Source organism: Pogona vitticeps, chromosome 4 (genome assembly GCF_051106095.1).
Source record: "Pogona vitticeps strain Pit_001003342236 chromosome 4, PviZW2.1, whole genome shotgun sequence".
Taxonomy (NCBI): Eukaryota; Metazoa; Chordata; class Lepidosauria; order Squamata; family Agamidae; genus Pogona; species Pogona vitticeps.
In genome coordinates, this window is record NC_135786.1 from 66,739,307 (window position 1) to 66,760,200 (window position 20,894).

Sequence of the window (20,894 nt, forward strand, 5' to 3'; positions counted from 1 at the left end):
CACAATAGTTGAACTGCAATAGTAAGCCACAACCAGAGTAGGCCCACTAAATCAATGCAACTCACACAGATAGTGTCTCACAAAACCATCAGACTGAATGGGCCTAATCTAGTTACAACTTACTACCAGATTTCCACCAATATGAGTATCTACAGCCTTTGCTATAGCCATGTAAGAAACAGTGAATGCTGCCTATTACTACCAGCATGAATAAACGGCTTCCAAACAGATTAAATTTCTATTTTACCTGTCTTTTTTCAGCAGCTGTTACTTCATATGGTAGAAAGCCACAGAGATTTGTTTAATTAAAAAGTTTTATAGCACTATTAAATGCAATGTGTTAAAGGTATGACAATTAACTACTCTACATCCTCTGTGGCTCCCTCTGACATCTTTCAGAAGTTTTATAAAAGGTTATTTTTCAGTGACAGGGTTTACAGTGTTTGTGTACCATACTTTTTTAATAACTTCCTTAGAATAAACGACACATTAGGGACTACTAAAACAGCAAGATGTATTAGTCCCATTAAGACTTAACTCCCTCCTTTAAACATGCATCTTAACGAAGCTAATCTGCAATCAAAGATTAAAAGTAAAATCCACCTCAAATACAGATCTTACAAATGCTAATTCTGAAATGCAAAAATTATCTGACAATAAAAATGTATTAAAAATCCTAGTTATAATCTATGATGCAGGAAATAGATGCCAAAAAGCATTAAAAGAAAAATTGAAAGAGCTTGGGGGAAAAACTTTGGCTAAAAGTGGGTTTCTAATTGGAATACTGTGTCATGAGCCATCATCAAGACAAAGTACTTTGGATCTTTTTACAGGACTAGAATATCTGAACTAAACACATACACAAAGGCCCATGCAGACAGAGGCAGAGAAATAGATGCTCATGTCATTACTAGATATTATTGGAAACACACACAGAGTGTGTTTTGCCATTTTATTTCCAAAGTGATTCTCATGGGAACCATAAGCTGCAAATAAAAAAATGGTCTTGTTTGAGGAAAATGAATGCAACAGTTCTTGATGTGGCTCTTGCCCAGATGCACAATTACGTCACTGTCTACAAATATAACTGTTCAGCTTCAAGTAAAAAAACCTAAACAGAATTATTCAGCAACAGTTCTGTTTTTGCTTACTCTCTGAAGGATTGATCTTTTCCTAGGGTTCAGGAATCAAAACTCCATCCCATCACCCCAACAGCAGGAGAGACTGAACTCTACTAGTAAAAGTCCCTTAGAACATATCTACAGGCATGGATACAAGACAAATAATAACTTGCTATCTAAGCTTTTGATTTCCAAATAATTGGGGGAATAAAAATATTACTCCAACTATTATGTTCTGCTGTTCTATCTCTTAGTTTTTGTGAATACAGGGTGCAGCCTTGTGCCAAGCTGGAGCATTAGTCTGTCTAGTTTGATATTGTCTACTAAATTCTCTAGGATTTCATACAGTGTTCTTTCCTACCTAGAGATGCCAGAGATTGAATCTGGAACCTCCTGTATACCAAACAAACAGTTTGGCACTGATCTATGGTCTTCCCTCATGCTCAAATCTGCTTCTTCTTAGCAGTACTTTCAAACCTTCAAACATTTGTTTCTTTCCATGCCTGAAAGCTAGTGAGACTGCTTCCACACAAGCCTTGGAATGCCTGAAGGAGCCAATTTACAAAGGGAACATCAAGCAGCACCAAAGCCTGTCACACAAGTAACACTAACCTATGAATCAGCAATAGTGGAATAAAAAAAAACAGGAACAAGTGTAATTTTCATCATCTGTTACTAGGAGCACTAGTGAAAACTTCCAAAACTGTAGCAGCGCTCATGGTAGCAAACTGCTTGATCCTCACACCCAATGTGGGTGTACACCAATTCACTCATCTCTATACCACATTAATCCCTATCAATCACCCATCTTTACAGCCTTATGCATCATTTGCATAGAATCATACTCTTGAGTTTCTGACAACAAAAATGTCTGAGGGAACACTCTCTCTCCCTAGTAAAAAGTAATGGCGCGCACAGCACCCGAAGGAATATTTTATAGTTGACAAAGCTTAACACTAAAGTACAGTACTATCCAAAGTACATCAGGTAAATTTACATCCCACTGAACTTGGACATTCAGATTTAAGCCTTATCTGTACTTATGACAGAGAATCATGAGTAAAAATCAGAACATAACCCACTCGCCATTATAGAGTAAAACCAGGAAGTATTTCCACATAAGCATACACAGAGTTCAATTAACTTTTAATATCGTTTAATGTTCTCCAGACTTCAACTCAAACCCACAGCTTCTTGATTGAAACAAATGGACATGCTTCCATAAAAATGTAACTTAAGAAAACATCATACCAGATTTTCAGAGAGTTTTTTGTTTTGTTTAAGCATGCCAATTTCTTATTAAAGGTGCCTTCAGCTATTCTTAGTATTCCCTTATCTCTTTTTAAAATGGAAATGTGACATTAAGAGAAGTTCAAGTCTTCATGCCTACAAATATTTTTGCACAGTTGTAGAAGCTTTAATACTATAAAGATACCCTAAGAACTGCAAGAAAGAATGTTCACAGAACCAATCTCAGTGCATACAACTGAAAGTAGGGCTATGATTCTATACTTAAGATCTGTCAGCTAAGGGAGTTGTAGTACTAGCATCAGCCCCCACATACTGAAAGACACAAGATTTGTTGTCCACATGACAGATATGCTAACAGACCTGTCTATTTGCAGAGCTAATCTTGTGTGAAGTTATGTCAATAAAATTGCTAAAAGGTGGAAGAGATATTGGTGGCAAAGGGAAGGAAAATGATTTGCCCATATACTATATTCTTGTAAACTGCCCAGAATAGTGTGTTGCACTATATAAATCAAATAAATATATAAATAGACCATGACCATAGATGCTGTCAATGGAAGAACTTTACACCAATCCTAGACATGAGACAATTTAGCTTCCCTGGACTTCAATGGAAGAAGAAGAAAACCAGTAAACATGGTGCCATGATGGGGTCCGTGAAAACAATCAGTAATGTATAAAAACTACAATGGGAGATTATAAGATGCTCCATGTCTAAAGAGCTCATCATAAAGCTTGCTTCGTCTCTGGCCCTGTACTATGCACACTGTACTATGCACACAACTTCACAAAGGAGACTTCTGGTGCATTTCCCTTCAATGAGCAAGGTGCTAATATTTAATAGGTATTTTCTTATTCGCCTCCAGAGACAGATATGCAAAAACAGGCCCTACTCCATATAAACTGCTTGGAGTGCCAAGACAGAACACTCTCTACAGGGGAGAGAGCCAACCCTACCCAGAAGAGGTGGAAAAATACCATGTTTCCCCGAAAATAAGACAGGGTCTTATATTAATTTTTGCTACAAAACACACATTAGGGCTTGTTTTCAGTTCTATGTTTTTCATGTAAAGCAATATACAGTGGTGCCTCGCACAGCCTCGCTGTGTGAAAGCATCGTTGAACAGAACGTAAAAACCCATTGGAACGCATTAAACATGGTTTAATGCATTCCAATTGGGCCGAATACTCACCGTTCAGCGATGCTTCAGAATGGCCAGCAGCCATTTTTGTGCCCTCCCCTCGCTTTACGAGGGCGCGAAAACGCTGCACGCGGCCATTTTGGGGCTTCCAGTGGCCATTTTGTAGCCGCCGAACAGCTGATCAGCAGGTCGCAAAGCGAAGGTCGGTAAGCGAACCGCTTACCGCCCTTCGCTCTGCGATTTTCGCCCTATGCAGGCACCGTTTTGCGATCGCATTTGCGATCGCAAAACCGGCCTCGTAGAGCGAATTCATCGCTCTACGAGGCGCCCGCTGTGCGAGGCACCACTGTACATTTATTCAAATGCAGTCATGCCATCTTCTTCTGGTTGCTGCATAATGGTGGAGGGCGGGGTTTCACCTAACTGGGGTTTATTTTTGGGGTAGGGCTTATGTTATGAGCATCCTGAAAAATCATACTAGGGCTTATTTTCAGGTTAGGTCTTGTTTTGGGGGAAACAGGGTACGAAGGTGTAATATACAACTCTTGACACTGCATCCAATTTATTGCCCTTTTCCTATGATTATGGTGCTTTCTCTGAATCATACTTCTCCATCTCCTGCCCCTAACAGAAGGGAACAGGGGTCCTCACTCAAAGAAAAGGCACTCATCCCCACACACCGTTAAGTTTGCAGTTGGCAAAGGCCAGGCATTTAATTTCACCCACTGTCAGTCAAATATTCTTGAGGTATCTTCTTGGAGAAAAACAAGATATCACTATGAATATTGTCCTTCTGAAATCCTCTTCCCCCCACAAGTGATGGTGAATACACTCCAAGCTACTGCAATACCCTGTCCACAGCTGGTGAGAGGCTGAGTGAGGCATGACCCCTCTGGTGACAGCACTCCCTTTTCTTTCTCACTCTCTTATGTAAAGCTACTGTATTTCCAAGTTCAGAGGAGTAACTCTCTAGCTTCTGACAACTGCCAGTTCCCTGTCTGCCTCTCTTTCCATGGGCAGCTGACTCACATCTACGTGATCTCATTCCCCTTCCTCTATAAAACATAAGGAACGTCCACCCAGCAAGTGTAACCAGGTTGCTCCTTGTTGTTCATTGACAAAGTTGACAATTGACTTGTTCCAAGGAGGCTCCTGCATCCTACTAGCTCTAAGACATGCATGCAATAAGAGAAGACATCCTTAACATGTACTTGGTCCCACAGAAGATATATCTGTTACCTTGCTGTCCAAAAGACTTTTCTAGGCTCGGATGCCCAGAGGTCAAACTTGCACATTTCTTTTCTAGATTCTGCTTTATAAAAATTATGACCTTCCCATATGCTGTTCATGGTAGATAAGGATTCCTTGTGTATGTACTAGCAGCATTTGGCTTCACTGAGGTTCGTCATAGGACTTCATGGAAGGTAAGGCACAATCCCAGATTGGTGGGCACTGGCAGTGTTTCTAATGATGATGAAGGTATGACTGTTGTCTTTGCACTATTTTTGTGATTACTGGATTTAAGCATTTTCCCCTGCTTTCCCAGGCTGTATGTAAAGAAGTGATTTCACTATCCCAACACCATCCCCATGTAAAGAAAGCAGTAGTTTGAGAGTCCAACTGACAATCACATTTCCAAATAACGTACCCCTGACGATGCTTAATTTGTGAGGTGAGAGAGGTGGTTTAGGAACAGCGTCTTTCTTTTTTTTGGTTGCAACTCCTGTTACACTTCTGTTCTTGAGAACATCTGTTCCCCAAATCATAACGGCTAAGTTTTTTGTATACTTTGAATCTCCTTGTGTTACTTGCAGCTGGTGCCATTTCTCCTCATCTACCCAGATACCACTTCCAAGATGGACCTAAAAGGTAAAATCAAATATCAGTCAGTTTATAATTGGCAGAGAACCAAGGCAGTGGTATGAATCGTATTGCTTCATATTATGTAAATAATAACAACTCCACTTTTAAAAATCAACCACTTTCAATATCTCAAAATTTACAATCAGGCTGACACACTGGGTTCTGTTTAAATTCATGAAGTGGAAGAATGTAAATTGAAAGCATGTTGATAAACAAGTACATTTCTCCCTTCTACACTGCTGTTAGGAACCCCACCCCTGTAGTTCAAAATCTGTACAGAACCCTTATGCTCCCCAAAATGTAACTACAAAGCATAAAATTGATACACAAACACCTCCCCTGACCTGCATCAGCCTCCTGGCATGCCCCAGCACAGCACCCTCCCTGGCTGCCACACAGAGCTGCCATGAGAAGACAGGGGGGCTGGCTGGGCCACCACCATCAGACCAGGGAGTGCCCCACTGTCAACAACAAGGCCCTAGTTAAGCCAAAGACCCACCTTTCTCAGAACACTTCCCTGGAGACAAAAAAAGCAGTACAGTATTCATTGAATACTTATTTATTTAAATAGTTTTTGATTATATAAAAAAGTATAACCAAAACTGTGCTGCTCATATCTGTGCAATTCAAAGGAGAAGTGTAGATTAGCAAGAGGTTTAGATGACCATTAAGGCTCTATGATGAAAACGGTTTCAGATAGATGTACTTTGTTCATAAATATCTATGTATCACAGAAGAGCTTTGAGCTATTTTTGAAATTAATCTTATACCCAAGTCCAATTAATGGGAAAGTATTAAGAGTGTTTCCAAAAGTCTGAATGTTTGCAACAGGTGTAACATCTGGGGAGATTTTGTCAGACAAGATCAAAAACACCAAGAAGAAGTCTAGGGATCAACTCAGGACTTTTTAGTAAATGATAACTATAGATGTATCCCTTGATCTTATCTGAATAGCATGAAATTCACCATAAGTCAACTTGATTCATATGAAGCAGCCTCTTAAAATACCTTTCCATTCTCAAGGATGTACTTGTCCATTACTGGAACAGCAGCTGGATAGTATGTTGACGTGTTTGCTTCTTCACTGAAAGCAGTCTGCACTTCAGGCTCAGGCTCAATGGATTCTGGGGTAACTTTTTCAAGTTCTAGGGCAGGACCTGCATAGTACAGACAATGGCAGTTAAGTATGTAACATATATGCCTTCCATTGTCCTTTACTCACACGTAAGTTAAAATGGAATAAATAACGTATCTGATTTAAAATTCAAATTCAGTAGACTGAGAACACAATTCTAGTCTTGCCATTCTTGAAGCTGTTTATACAAAGGAAAGCTAAATTTGAATAAATTCAGCACAAACACTTCATGAACAGTTATTTATTTATTTATTTATTTATTTATTTATTTATTTATTTATTTATTTATTTATTTATTTATTTATTTAACATATATGCCGCCCACTCTACCCAAAGGTCTCTGGGCGGCTTACAAGCTACAGCAATCTCATTTTGATGTTTTATATATTTCTTTTATATACAGAAACTAGCTGAACATCTCTGCAAAGCATCAAGATAAAGACAGATGATACAACACTGACAACTTTTAAGACACGCTACATGTGAATACAATCTGCAATAAATGTAAATTTGAGAATTATAATGACCTAAGACCCCATTTTTGCATTAGACTGGATAAGTCTGAACTGATTTCTCAAATCCTTATAAAACTACATTAAAATCAAACAAAAAATTGATAATGGCTCAGATCATCTTATCTAGTTATGCTGGCATAGCACAAACAGTGTAATTTTGGAGGTGAATTTCTCAAAGTTAAAAAAATCGTCACTGACATTATCAGCTACATATTGAGCTGTAAAACTTGGAGTGCAAATAATAATGTCTATTCCTTAACTTGGGGCAATTTGCCTCCAGAAGTTGTGACATTTGCATAGCTCTGCAAGAGGATTTTGGCCTTTACATGTGTGTAACAGAACTGCAACAACAATTTGACTCTCAATTATGGGGCTTATCAAGCCAATAGTTTGAAAAAGAGTAAGATTTTAGCACAATGAAAGAGCCATGATACATTGGGACATTCTTGAACTTATTATTGAACATTTCAGTCATAATAATGTACAGTATCCTATGTATGTTTATATACAAGTAGGCCCCTCAACTTAGTACAACACACATGGGGTCAGGCAACTGCTTCTAGATTGTACTCCCAATTCAAATAGTAGGCAATATTATATATTTAGCAACATAAAGTATTGCTAAGGCAACATGAAGACTTCTTCAATAATCCAGCCATAGGCAATAACAAGTTATAACACCTTTGAATCTGAGTTCTAAGAGATATATGTACTGTATACATAAATTGGCTCTTACAATAGTATTTTAATATGAATGTTTTAAAACTAGCTTTGTTTTAAAATTCTGCAACAAAAATATCCCCCCCCCCCAGTGCTCTGGCTGCTCCTCCATACACAAATTTTGCTTTGCCAGACACAGAAACAGATCTTTGCATCTCTGACAGTTTCTCATTACCAGAGCATTTCCATCTTGGTAATGCTGGGAAAGGTTGCCTGACATAAAGGAATTCAAGGGGTAAGAGAAGAAATCAGAGAAACCATTTTCTTTTTCTCAAACTATGTCTACTTGATATTGTTTAGTGTAAAAAATGATGTGAGGTACTAGACATTTCATCACTGTTACTCTGAAGAGAGCTTTGGAAAGGAAAAACAACAGAGTTTTGTGGCATCCTGAATATTAACAATTTTTATCTGGCATAAGCTTTCATGGACTGCACTCAATTTGTGAGATACAGGGCTGTAGTTCAACAAGATTCTTTGCTGGTTTTGTTACAATATGATGAACCCACCTTTGAATATTTGTGAAGGAAGGAGTCTTCTTCAAAAAGCCAGCAATGCGTTAGAGAAAGGAGATGAAATGTAAGTTACCCCCATTTTCCTGGCCAGCACTCGCCGTATCTCTGTCATATTAGATGGATTAATGGAAATTGATATACAGGCAAGATTTTTTTTTAAATCACAGTATGTCAGGAAGGATGTGTCTGTATATTTTCTTCCCAATGTTGTTTTTTTCTTCTTCTCCTTCTTTCCAGCTATCCTATCTCTACTCCATGTTCATCCCAACTGTCTATTTACTATATTCTTGCCTCCAAATTCCACTCTGACAAATGAGTGCCTTCCAGCAGGTTAATTCCATTCCTGTCAGAGCAACTACTAAGGATGCAAAGAATTTGTTGAAAGGATGCCAGACCCTCTCTCCCCTGGCAGTTGTAAAAACATGTCGAGAACTCCCTGACTAAGGGTGAATGTAAGGAAGGTTGATCTAAGCAGAGGGCATTAAATGCAACCAGTTGCCCTGCCCTCTGTCCAGTTCTAGAAGTTAAACCACAGTGCTTCCTTCACATTCTATCCAATGCCACTTGGGCTGGTGAAGACCAATACAGTTTCAACATGACATGTAGAAAATAATGTACTTTTTATAAACCAGACTGTCTTCTTGTCAACCCTTCCAAGACAAAGGAACGTGTCCTTTGCCTCCAAAGAACTGAAGTGGTGGGAAAAGAAGACCCAGAGGACTACAGAACACTTGAGGAAGCAATGATGGAGACAAAAAATCTTTTGAGACAAAAAAAGCTTCTACATAACTTCCCCAGATCTCTTTTACTATGTGAGCAGGAAAAGTTTGCTTCTTACTTAGCCAGTACACCCTCACAAGAAACGACTCATATTATTTATATTACCTTGGCTTGCTGGGACATTTCACAGAAGCAAGAAGAAAGGATTCCATAATTCAAAACCTGATAAGACAATGCTCACTTCTCTGACTTGGAATTTCCAGGGACAGACAGGATTTAGTTCTCTTTTATAACAGTGTGAACCCTTAGCTACATACTATTTTTGCAGCATGAGAATAAAATAAAACAAAAGAAGTACCAGAATTGTGTTTTTTTAAAAAAATTGAAAGGTTCTTTCAACTGAAGCCTCTGCAACATTTTCATTTGGTACTTGTTATTTGCTGATACTCTCTATAGTTGTACATGGATATAATAAACCTTCCTAAGCTAGTAAAACTGGTAAACTCTTCCATGACTTTCTGTATTTGTACATATATTACAAATCTGCCTAAAGTAGTACAACTGGTAAACGATCATACCCCCAGTCCAAGAGCTGCTATTACTCAGAGGCCACTGGCATAAAGCATTAAAATGTCTTATTTATGTTCTAAATCTCTGGGCAGTTTTCATTTCCAAAATCAAAGCCTTTTCTAACCAGATAAACTTCACAGTTATTTCACAAACTGCTAAAAGCTGCATGTTGTGAATTAGACATGCAGTTCCTTTTACTGAGGTTTTGCTAATTGATGCTGCGTACCTAATTTGCCACGCACCATGCTTACTTTTAAAGTTTCTTTCTCTTTGTAGGTTTTGCACATTGATAAGCAAATAAGAAATTGTGCAGTTAATGGAAGGTTTCTCAAAGTCAACAGAAAGGTATCAGCTTAACACAGCAAACAGAAGCCAGAGGATGGGAACAGTGTGTTTAAGTGAAAATCATTATTTTCAGTTGTCAGAGGCAGGGCATTCAGGAAATATAGCCCTGAAAATTAATTTCTTCTGCATAGTTCTTCCAATCCGACATATACATATGTATATAAAATTGTGTTTTTTTTCTCCTTCAAAATCATCAGCATAACACTCTGAGTACAAATACCACTGGGAAGAACCATAAAAATATTGTATTTAACCCATGGCCTAGAAATGATAAGAAAAAAAACCAGGTTGGTATGACATGATAAACAGACCACAGAACCAAGTTCCGTAGCTTCTTTAGCTGCCCTGCAGCAAGTGGGAGCAAGCAGACAGTAAACATGGGACTTCTGAATTTCTTGCACTGCAAGAATTTTGGGAACTGCAAGCAAGAAATTTAAGTCCATATATGATTTTTCATCACTGACATGCTTGCATTTGGTCAGTCTCTGGAGCAATAACCATTTGTTACTGAAGGAGGAGCAAATCACTGAAAGTGGCTAAATTCTTGGGGTGCCAGAAGGGATTATGGAACTGCTAGTTTTTCTGTCCATTAGGCTCTCTAAAGGTTGCCTCTCAAAAAACTGCCAGTCCCATAATCTCTTGCAGTGCTCCTAGAGCTTAATCACTCCTAATAATTTTCTTCTTCTTCAGATACCACTTCTGAGACTCCAAAGGTTCTGTTTTGATCTGGAGAAGCCACAGAAGCTTCAGGGTGGGGGAAGCATTTAATATTCAAACACTGCCACCAGGGCTGAGATCTCTGGCAATGATTTTCAGATTATTAAAAATCCAAGGCTCCAAACTTCTTCCCCAGGTCAGAAAGGTTCCCTAGGCAGCCTCAGAACCTGAAGGGGCTGATAAGAAAGTTTAAGTTAAAGATGTCCAGTGGCATAATTAGCCTTTACTTGTACAAAGGCGCATGACAGGATTCCATGCGGTGTATACTAGTAAACTGCTCACAGCCAATAAACCATGCTTCTTGCCATTCTTTGGTTTACTATTTCATGTGAATCACTTCATTGTGTGCTGGTATTTCTGGCTACCATCAACAAGAGACAGTATGGATGATCTATGAATCTTTATATTAAATACAGAAGACTACTGTAGAAGAGAATTGTTTTTCATGATTCAGCCATGCTGGTTTTTCACAGGGGATTGTTTTTCATGATTCAGCCATGCTGGTTTTTCACAGGGGCTCGAAATTAGGCCCTTAATGGACCTTGGTTGTGCCTTGCTCTGCACCAAATGAAATCAGAAGGGTTTACGTTGACTTCAATTGCATTTAGGCACATTTTCTTTGGATACAGTCTAAAGAAAGTCGGACAGGGCACCTTCCATAGCATTATTACATGAATAGTACCTCATATACTTTGAAAACCTTCAAACAATGTTTTAAATTCCTTTCCCTTTAAAAGCAATTTCAATGTATAGCAAGAGACATACTGATAAAAGAAAGTCTGGAAAAACAGCTTGTGCACAAAGCAGTTCTTGTCAACATAACAGTTCTCTCACACAACTTCCCTACTACTCTTTAACTCAGTTGAATTTCCAGCATGGTTCAGGGAGTCAGGACAGAAACCTTTCCAACTTGCAGATCAATGCTATGTTACACGTCCTAGATAGACAATTCTCACTGTTTCATGTATGGTATGTTGGAACAATCAAATGGCACTGCAGGAATACATTTCTTTTTTTTTAGTTTTTTAATTGAACCCGAAGAATAAAGGCTGCCCAAAGTCTAGTGGTCTGACCTCACGAGCACATCAATCAATTAAAAAGGCATCATCATCCAGATGAACAGGAGTATCAAGAGGATGCTGAACACAAGTTCGAAAACAAGATTACACCAAATATCACTGCACAACTTAGAAGTGTGAGACTAATGATTGAGTGAAACTCACAAATAATTTATATTCTCAACAAATAGGAAAGAAACTGAAATGGCCTATGAAACCAATGCTAGAAGAAATATAGAAGAAAAGCAAAAGCACTATTGAATTTGGGGAATGCACAGGGCACTGCATTCTTTAGTTCTGGTAGACAAATGCTATGGTAATGATTTCTTCCCAAGTACCAAGAACTGAATCAGAAGTTGTGTTATCTTTCTAATAGAAGACCATTTCCAATCTATTTCTCATCAAACTGGTGGCATCTGAAGGAGGAAGAGACATAGATTACTGTTATAGTAGCTGGGGATGGAAAGGAAAATGCCTCAAATGTGGATTCACATTTATAAGATATTTTCCAAGTGCTAAGCATGCAACATCAATATTTAAGAAATTCAAAGAGCATAGACTTGGGATTTTAGATCATGTGCAAAAAGTATGAGCTTGCTTTCCTCACTCTTAGAACATTTTTCCACCAAATAAAACAAAGTAAAGTATGCAAAATTTAGTACATTTTTCAAACCATGCTTCCACTGGCTGCTTGCTGATGCCTTCTAAAAATTTATAGACACAGGCTTTATTATAGAAATGCTTCACTTCAGATCACTCAGAGGAAAACATGTTAGCTACATGCTCATATCAGAAACTTCTCAATGGTTTCATTTTCAAAGGGCATAAAAAAAATTCAACATTGCACTAACCTGAAACAATGAAGCCAATTTAAATACTTCCTTTCCCTAAAGGGTAGGGTAATTACTTGGGCAACTCTATTTACTCTAACTGCATGCAAGCCATGAGTGAGTGGGTGGGGACTGTTGGATGAACAAACATGAAAGAACTACAATTGCTTTAGTAAAAAGAAAATCTACTCCATCTCTTTGAAAGTATTTTAAGCATATTACTAATGAGGAAAAATCCCTAACCTATTATAACTATAAAACTATTAGAGCTATAACATTTATTATAACTATAAAATATATGGCTTCCAAATCATCATTATCTTAGAATTGGAGAGCTGAAAGGGACTCTATGGATCATCAAGTCCAGCCTCTATCGAGGAGGCACAGTGGGGGAATCCAAATTCCAATCTCTGGCTCCACAACCATAAATCTATACCACTGAGCTATCCAGCGGTCCTTATTCAGCACAAAAATCCTTTAAGACTTAGGAGAAAGAAATAATCTAACACCTTCTTGTTTTTTACAACAGACCTTTCACACAGTGCTAGAAAATGTAAGTGAAACACTAAATGAAACCTCAAAGAAGAATAAGCAGGGAAATATAAATAGGAAATTACATTATTATGCTCAGAGGAAGGAATTGAACAGAAACTTTTTATAATACTTCCCAGTGGAAAAACATCACATTCTCGGAAAAAGGTTTGTCCCAACTTTCAAGAAGGACAGGAGACCTTAAAAGTTGCACAGATAAGACGTGAACACTGGGAATAAAGCTTATGTGTGGAAAGCTATAGCAAATATGCATGCATAGATCCCATCTGTTGAAGCCACAACTCAGATCTTCAGGAGAAACTATAGGGCAAACAATATGCAATAAACGTGCATTGAAAGTAGAGAATTTCACACACTGGATTGGCTCAGAAATATCTGAGTGACTTCCCAGAAAATCCGCAAACAGTTTGGTTTGGTTTTTTTCCTGAGCCAACCTAGCTTTGGAAATACACAAGAGTTGGTCTTATTTCAGAAAGGAGACACATAAGCTACAGCCTTCTCCAGGGTGCTGAATCCTTCCCATTCTGTAGCAACTGATTCATCTCTTCTTCCCTTTGGCTTTTTTTTTTTTTTTTGAGAGGGGGGGAGGGAGGGAGGGAGAGACTGACAAAAACAGGAATTCTAAAATAAAACAAAAAGAAAATGTTCTAATTGATCCGTTTCCCATCTTTACCCTCCACTAATCCTTCTGAACCAGAAGGATACACAAAAAGATATTAACTTTTCTAAATCTAACAGTGGGAAAGTGCTGTAGGTCAGGATGGCAGAAGACATTCAAGGTAGTGATTCCTCCCCTATGAGGAGTTTCATTACCCCCTATTCCTCCCTTACAAACAGAATCAGTTCCTGAATGTCTGGTGTCAACTGGCAACTTCATTAGGGTACAGTTCAAGACAGGACACTGAAAAAAAAACTTTCACAATGCAACACAATATCTGTGAACATGAAATCTTTAACAAAAGGAGGCATCTAGATATTTGCCTTTTTTAAAAAAAATAACATATGGTTGAAGAAAAAAGTACTATTCACACCCATTGAATTAGAAAATTAAAATAAAAAAATTGCAAGATTTACAAATACAAAGTTAAGAGACAGACTGGATCAAGTGATGTTTGCACAAAAAGGGTTTCTCCTATACTTTGGTAAACAAGTCTTAATGAGCACAGTAAGATTTAATTTACAGTAATAAAATTCCTTCATTTTAGTCAAGAGTTTGTTGTTTCCTTTTTCAGTTTACAAAAAACTTCAGCTATAATACTGGATAACACAGTGATATTAAAGGAGAATTATAAAATCAGATTTCTACATTTGCACTCTATTTGCAAACTAAATATGGAGGCAGGGATAAATTGACCAAATGGGGCTTTTTGTAGCCACAACACCAATGAACATGCATAAGCCTCTGGGAAAATCAGTTCAGTCTTACCAGCATGAAGATTTCTTACAGTTATTTTTCCATGTGGAATAGAATAAAAGGCTAAGAAGTATGCAAAGATATAGCTGAAACTCTATGCTCAAATTACAGTATTTAAAAATATGTCTCATGTATATCCAAGCACTTACCACTGCCTAATCTGAGAAGCAGTACGTCCTGTAACCGTCTGTTCAAGTCTCTGAGCTCCTTCATTTCTGACACTAATGTTCCATATTCCTTTAGCTTTTTTGCTTGCTGAACAAGCTGCCTTCTTGTTCTTTCAAGCTCCTGCTGAATGTGTCTCATTTCCTCCTGCTGTTGCTGATAACTTCTTAGCAACTCTTCATAAAGAACTCGAGGAACTACGGCATCGTCCATACTGTTCATCCTTTCTGAATTTTCCATAAATGTTGCCTCAGGACTAGAATTGCTACTAAGACTCATCCCATTTTGTTTTTCAAGGCGCGCAACAACTGCTTCGATGCTTTTGTGTGTACCTTCATTTTGCTTTCTTCCATCTTGTCTCTGTGTTACAACAAAACCTTGTGTTAATATATGAATGCTAAAGAGTTGCAATGATGACCAAAAGAGGCATTTCACCACAGACCTAAAGCAAAAAATGTGCACCCAAAAACACAGTTTGCATAAATTATTTTTGCTGCATCAAAGAGTTTAAAAGTCCCAATCACAAACCTTCTAAAAAGTTGTTCTCGTTACACAGAATTACCAAAAGCTTTAAAACACATGAATGCATACACGTTGATTCAGGTAGACAGGCGGCAGAACTTGAGATGATGATGATTTACAATGGGAAGGAATCCAGAAAAACATCTGCCATTCAAAGATGATTCTATTTATTATTACAACTTTTGAAAAAAGTCCCTGCTTTTTTGATTAGAGCAGGATTTCCCAGATATTACATGTTGCACTTCAGAGAAGCATGGAAGCCAACAAAACATTTTGTTTAGCCATTTGGGGTTCAATGTATCAGGTCCAATTATTTGTATCCCAGTTATTTAAGAGTATATGGCAACACGGGGGGGGGGGGGGAGGACACAATTGAGTTTTGGCTTCCAGTCCTCTGGAAATTGCCCCTTCTGCTTTTTATTTTTTAAAACAATGTTTTTTAAAAAAAGATTTTAGAACCTTTTTAGGAAGCCCCTAGGGTAGCCTTAAGGCCACAAAAACATTTCAAAATTACCTCTGGCTGTGGCATAATGGCCATCCTGGGCTAAACCACATTATATAACTGATTTGGATCCAGCAAAGCTACAATTTAAGGAAATACAATAAAGAACTATCCAACAATTAGTGATGTCTGCAATCTTCTGAAGGAAATTTATCTGCTCCCTTTTTAGTTTATCAGCAGTAATATTAAAAATATACAGATATTTGTCCTATTCAAAGGATCTTGTAAGTACATGTACTTCACGCATAAGAGAATGCAGACAACCACTTCACACAAAAGCAGTGTGTCTAAAGAGGAATGTCTGTTGTGTTCATAGAGGTGCTGTATGTGAACCAGAACATTTAAAAAAAAACTGGAATTCTAGCTAACACAAAACCTTATACCCTGCTTCCCCGAAAATAAGACCTAACCTGAAAATAAACCCTAGTATGATTTTTCAGGATGCTTGTAATATAAGCTCTACCCCAAAAATAAGCTCTATTTAAGCAAAACCCACCCTCCACCATTGTGCAGCAACCAGAAGATGACATGACTGTACGTGAATAAATGTAGATTGTTGTACATAAAAAAATTTAAACATCCCCTGAAAATAAGCTCTAATGCATTTTTGGAGCAAAAATTAATATAAGATCCTGTCTTATTTTGGGGGAAACACGGTAGATAGCAAGGACTGTCCTCCTCAACCATACTACTTTTGCTTATGTAAAGCAATGACTCAAGACAAGGTTCCCACTAAGCCAGGTGCACGCTGCCTCCCTCCTCCGTGCAGCAATAGTGTTAGGTTCCAGTTATGAAGTAGGCGGGGGGGAGGCAAAGTCATGTGTGCACACAGGGGCGAAGCTGCGCACTAAAGGTGGAGCCCTACCCAGTGGGGCTGAAAATTAGAGGGTATGTTGATTGAGGAAATTAGCACACTATCCTCCACAGTTTACAACTGTCTGGATGTGTTTTCCCATTTTAAGCTGAAGCAAAGCAGATGGGGATCAAATCTGTGTAATTATAGGAATTTGCTTAAAAACAACTAAGCAACTGAGGAGCAATATTATTGGCTTAGATGAAAAACTATACATAAACAACAAAATATACAGAAACAGACATGTTAACATGTATTAGTCCTACCTTTCTATTACAGTGCAATTTTATTCTAATGTGCAATACGGAAAGAACAGGTGGATAAATAAAAAGTAAAATTAATGCAAATATATTTTGACAACAATATTTAATATTTAGAAGAGTTCATTCTATTATATGTCTTAGAGGTACTGTGCTCTCATCCACGTGAAAAGAACTGAACTGAATACTTTTATACATGTTATCAGTGATGGTTCATATGTAGTGTTTGGAAAGCAAACTGTCATAGCTCTAAGATTTTTAAATCCTTCAACTCCTAATCTGAAATGAGATATCACCAATAGAGAGATCCAGTACAGTGGTGCCTCGCTTAACGGGTGCTCCGTTTAGCGATGAAATCGCTTAGCGATGACTTTTTCGGAGCGTTTTTGCACTTCATTTAGTGATGGTCCCTATGGGCGCTTTTCGCTTAGTGATGGTTGGGACCATGCTTCGCATAACAATTAAAATTTGGGTCCCCTGTTTCGCTTAACAATGGTTTAAACAGCCTCATGTTTGCTGATTTTTAAATGTTTTTCTGTTATTTATAAAGTTAAAGTTTACTGTTTAAAATGTTTGAAATCATAAAGTGCACTTAATAAACCCTTTGTTAACCAAATTTAACTTTGTTCTGACTCTTTTTTAATTTGTTGTTGCATTTTCCCCCCATTGATAATACGTTTCAATGCATTTCAATTGGGGAACTGCGTTTCGCTTAGCGATGTTTCCTATGACGATTTTCGCTTAAGGACGGCAATTTGTTCCTATTGGAATGGATTATCCAGTTTTCAATGCATTTCAATGGGAAACTGCGTTTTGCTTAGCGATGAAATCGCTTAGCAGCGATTTTTCGGAACAAATTAACATTGCTAAGCGAGGCACCACTGTATTCTAAAAAAGGCTTTGTTATACGAGATCAGCTTAGATTTGAGCAATCTTTATCACTGACAAGTAACATATGCTAAAAACACAGTAAATCTATTCAAAAGCTAGTCACTAAGCAACATGTTTTGGTAGCTTAGCACTGTAAATCTCAACTAGTATGACAGCATATATAACACATACCCTTTGAAGTTCAAGTCTTTCCTGAAATCACTATAAATATGCACAAATCAAATCATTGTTCCGAGAATTAAAAAAAACACCAAAATTAGAGTAATGTCAGCTTTTTACTTCTTTCTTAATTTATGACGAAAACAACCAGAACAAATCAAAACACAAAAACTGTCAAAAAGAAAACAGTGCTTTTGTTTTTAAATGATTAACAGAATTTTATCTTCTGTTCAAGCAATGCATACATCTAGTTGTGGCTTGTTATCTTCTAGTTATCTATTTCTTGTCACTGCGGTCCATGCGGGATAATTCATTACGTCAGCTAGCTTTCATCACGCTCATGAAACAAAATACCCAGCAATATTAATTATGTCACATTTCAGATGTCAAGTTCACTCCCACCTATAAAATTCAGGCTCATAACGGATTTACTATCATCCTCTTCTCTGCCAAATGCTCGTTCAAACAAACCTACCCATGTGGGACTTGGGGACAACCAGTGACAAGGAAGAATCTCTGAAATCAGCTGAGGCCTTAAATGTCATCCTTAAAAGTTGCCATTTTGGAACATGGATCTTATATTCCCCCACCACCACCACCACCCAGCTTTCAGTTTAATAGATTGGGCTAAAAGACATGAGGAATTGCAACTCCTATGGTCCTTAGCTGGAAATCGTGCTCTTTCCTTGTTGTTGTTTAGTCGTTAAGTCGTGTCCGACTCTTTGTGACCCCATGGACCAGAGCACACCAGACCCTCCTGTCTTCCACTGCCTCCCGGAGTTTGGTCAAATTCATGCTCTTTCCTAAGAGCACTTAAAGATGAATTTACGGGAACTCCATTGTTCAGCAAGCTTTCTGCACTGCTGGCTCATCTTCTTTCAAAGAGTGATGAATATTTGGGAGGTACAGGTGGACAAGAAACCTGATAGGAAATGCTGGGAAGAAGCCCTTTCCAGGGCTTTGTTTTCCCAAGAATTTCTAGAAGTGTGAAAAGATACAAAGTCCTAAGAATTCACTATGGAAAGTCCTAGAATTTTTTTTTTACTAATTACCAGGTCAGAAGAGCTCACCCAGCTGAAAATTCAAGATAACAAATTCAGTTTGGAAAGACAGGAGGCAAATGAAATTCCAAAGAGGTATATAAAAAAAATCTTCAATGGTATGTAATCAAGCATATGAAGAACATTGCAGCAGCAAACAGAGTAACTCTATAGATTGATAGTCAAAACATGAAGGAATATCTTCAAGGAGACAATACAACGAAATAACAGGCTCTATATCTATGCAGAATGATGATCTTAACAACAGATGAATGATGAACTGTGAGGTGCTATAATAAAGAGAGCAACTATTCAAGCAAGTCTCAAAATGATCCACTGAATTTAATGTATTTACTTATGCATGCTTTTCAGGGACAGACAAGCACTACAGTTGATTAACTGCCAATCCTTGCTGATTTAATTGTATTTTATTCTAATTTTATTTTATTTATTTATGATCTTCGAATTATTATTTTAATGGTGTTTCTATGTTTTCTACAGTCCAAAAATATTATATTGAAATTAAATTAAAACAAAAGCAGTATTTCCTGCAATTATACTATTTTGTGCTACATGCAGAAAATGTCTGGCAATAATTTTCATAGGCTACAGTGGTAGAATTAATCTGAAGGAAATCCTATTTTTAAGAGCAGTTTCGTATCATCTTGATAGTGCCCAATAAGTAGCTCTTTTCTTTATAAATATCACATTGTAGATCATTTTCCAGAAAACGATACTGTAATGTTTGATTATACCATTTCTTATCAACAATGTACGGGATGTTCCTTCAACATCTGGTAAGCACATAGACACATTGTACAGAACAGGGCTAAGCTTTCAGCATAGCATAAATAAAACCATTATGGTTGCAGCATGATTCAGCACCCTGCCATCAGCATAAAGAATTGTGAAATAATGGCACTGCGCAGGTGGCTGTTTTTCAGCTATTAAAATATTTAAGAATTATCAGAAGACTACAGTTGTGTAGGGAGAAACCTTCCTTCTGAAGCAAGAATTTTAAAAAATCACTTTGGAAAGACTTCTTATATGCCATTTAGAAGGATGAAAGTTTGAGAGTAATTGGCAACCATATGACACTCTAAATAGCGTATATATACTATCATTACTGTGAGTGACAGTGAGACAACAAATGTGATATAAGGATTCTGCTTCATGTGCAGCATGCTTCTGAAGACAACCAGAGGACCTATGTGGACAAGCTTCATAAACTGGTATTAGTCATAAAAGCTGTTTTTGTAAAACTTTAATTTAAACAGGTTTTTATCCAATGGTAATCTGCCAGCAGAACTGACATCCCTGGACAAGTGGATTCCCACTGCGATGTTTCCCAAATTCATTTTAGTGGATTGCCTCCAGACAATTTCCAGAGCACACAGGCGATTGCAGATTGGAAAAAGGAAGGGGACATCCTATTGTGTGAATGGACGTCTATTCATCAAGTGAGGAAACTGATTAAAGCAATTCTAGTGTGCACACAACTCATACACAATGCAGCCAAGCTGCATATATCCTGAAATTACCAAAGGAAGACGTTAATTGGCAGTGGTTTACAGATGTACCTGATGTCATCCCTCTTGCATGTGTGAAGCCTATGTATTAAATAATGTACGGGGGGGGAACTCTGCCATATCAAAGGATACATATTGGGAGGGGTCCACTATTAAAATTCAAATTTTTAAATAAGATTTTCTAACAAAACTCATAAATAATTTATGTATCAGTTATAAAGAGGGCACAGCACAGTAATTTGAATAATAAAAACAATTGAGGGGAGATTCTGTTCTCGATTTTTCAAGATGCAATACTGATTTATCAATTTTTCTAGCTGATTCAATGTAAGGATTCCAGAAATATACAAAAGCCTCTATGCAGTCTTCTTAATTTGGTGCATTATGTTCTCAGCAATGAGAAAATCCTACTACTGATAATGGGAGAAAAATAAAAGGGAGAAAATGTACTTTTTAGCCATTAATTATCAGCATGAAGGAGTACACTGTGATTTTGACATCACAA

The 20,894-nt window shown here is 37.6% G+C and overlaps 1 protein-coding gene across 7 annotated transcripts in view; it reads right to left on the reverse strand.

Annotated features, from left to right (window-relative positions):
- The window catches only part of LOC110076152 (BEN domain-containing protein 5), a 1,026,237-nt gene that overhangs the window by 422,823 nt on the left and 582,520 nt on the right, over nucleotides 1-20,894 (reverse strand). For 6 of the 7 annotated variants that reach the window (XM_020788090.3, XM_072997602.2, XM_072997603.1 and 3 more), the window contains 3 exons: nucleotides 14,618-14,993; nucleotides 6,386-6,534; nucleotides 5,163-5,376 (listed from right to left, as the gene is read on the reverse strand). The exons of the other annotated variant lie outside the window; for it this stretch is intronic. In XM_020788090.3, coding sequence (XP_020643749.1) covers nucleotides 5,163-5,376; nucleotides 6,386-6,534; nucleotides 14,618-14,993 — 739 coding nt within the window. The remainder of the gene's footprint in view (nucleotides 1-5,162; nucleotides 5,377-6,385; nucleotides 6,535-14,617; nucleotides 14,994-20,894) is intronic. 7 annotated transcript variants of the gene reach the window in all.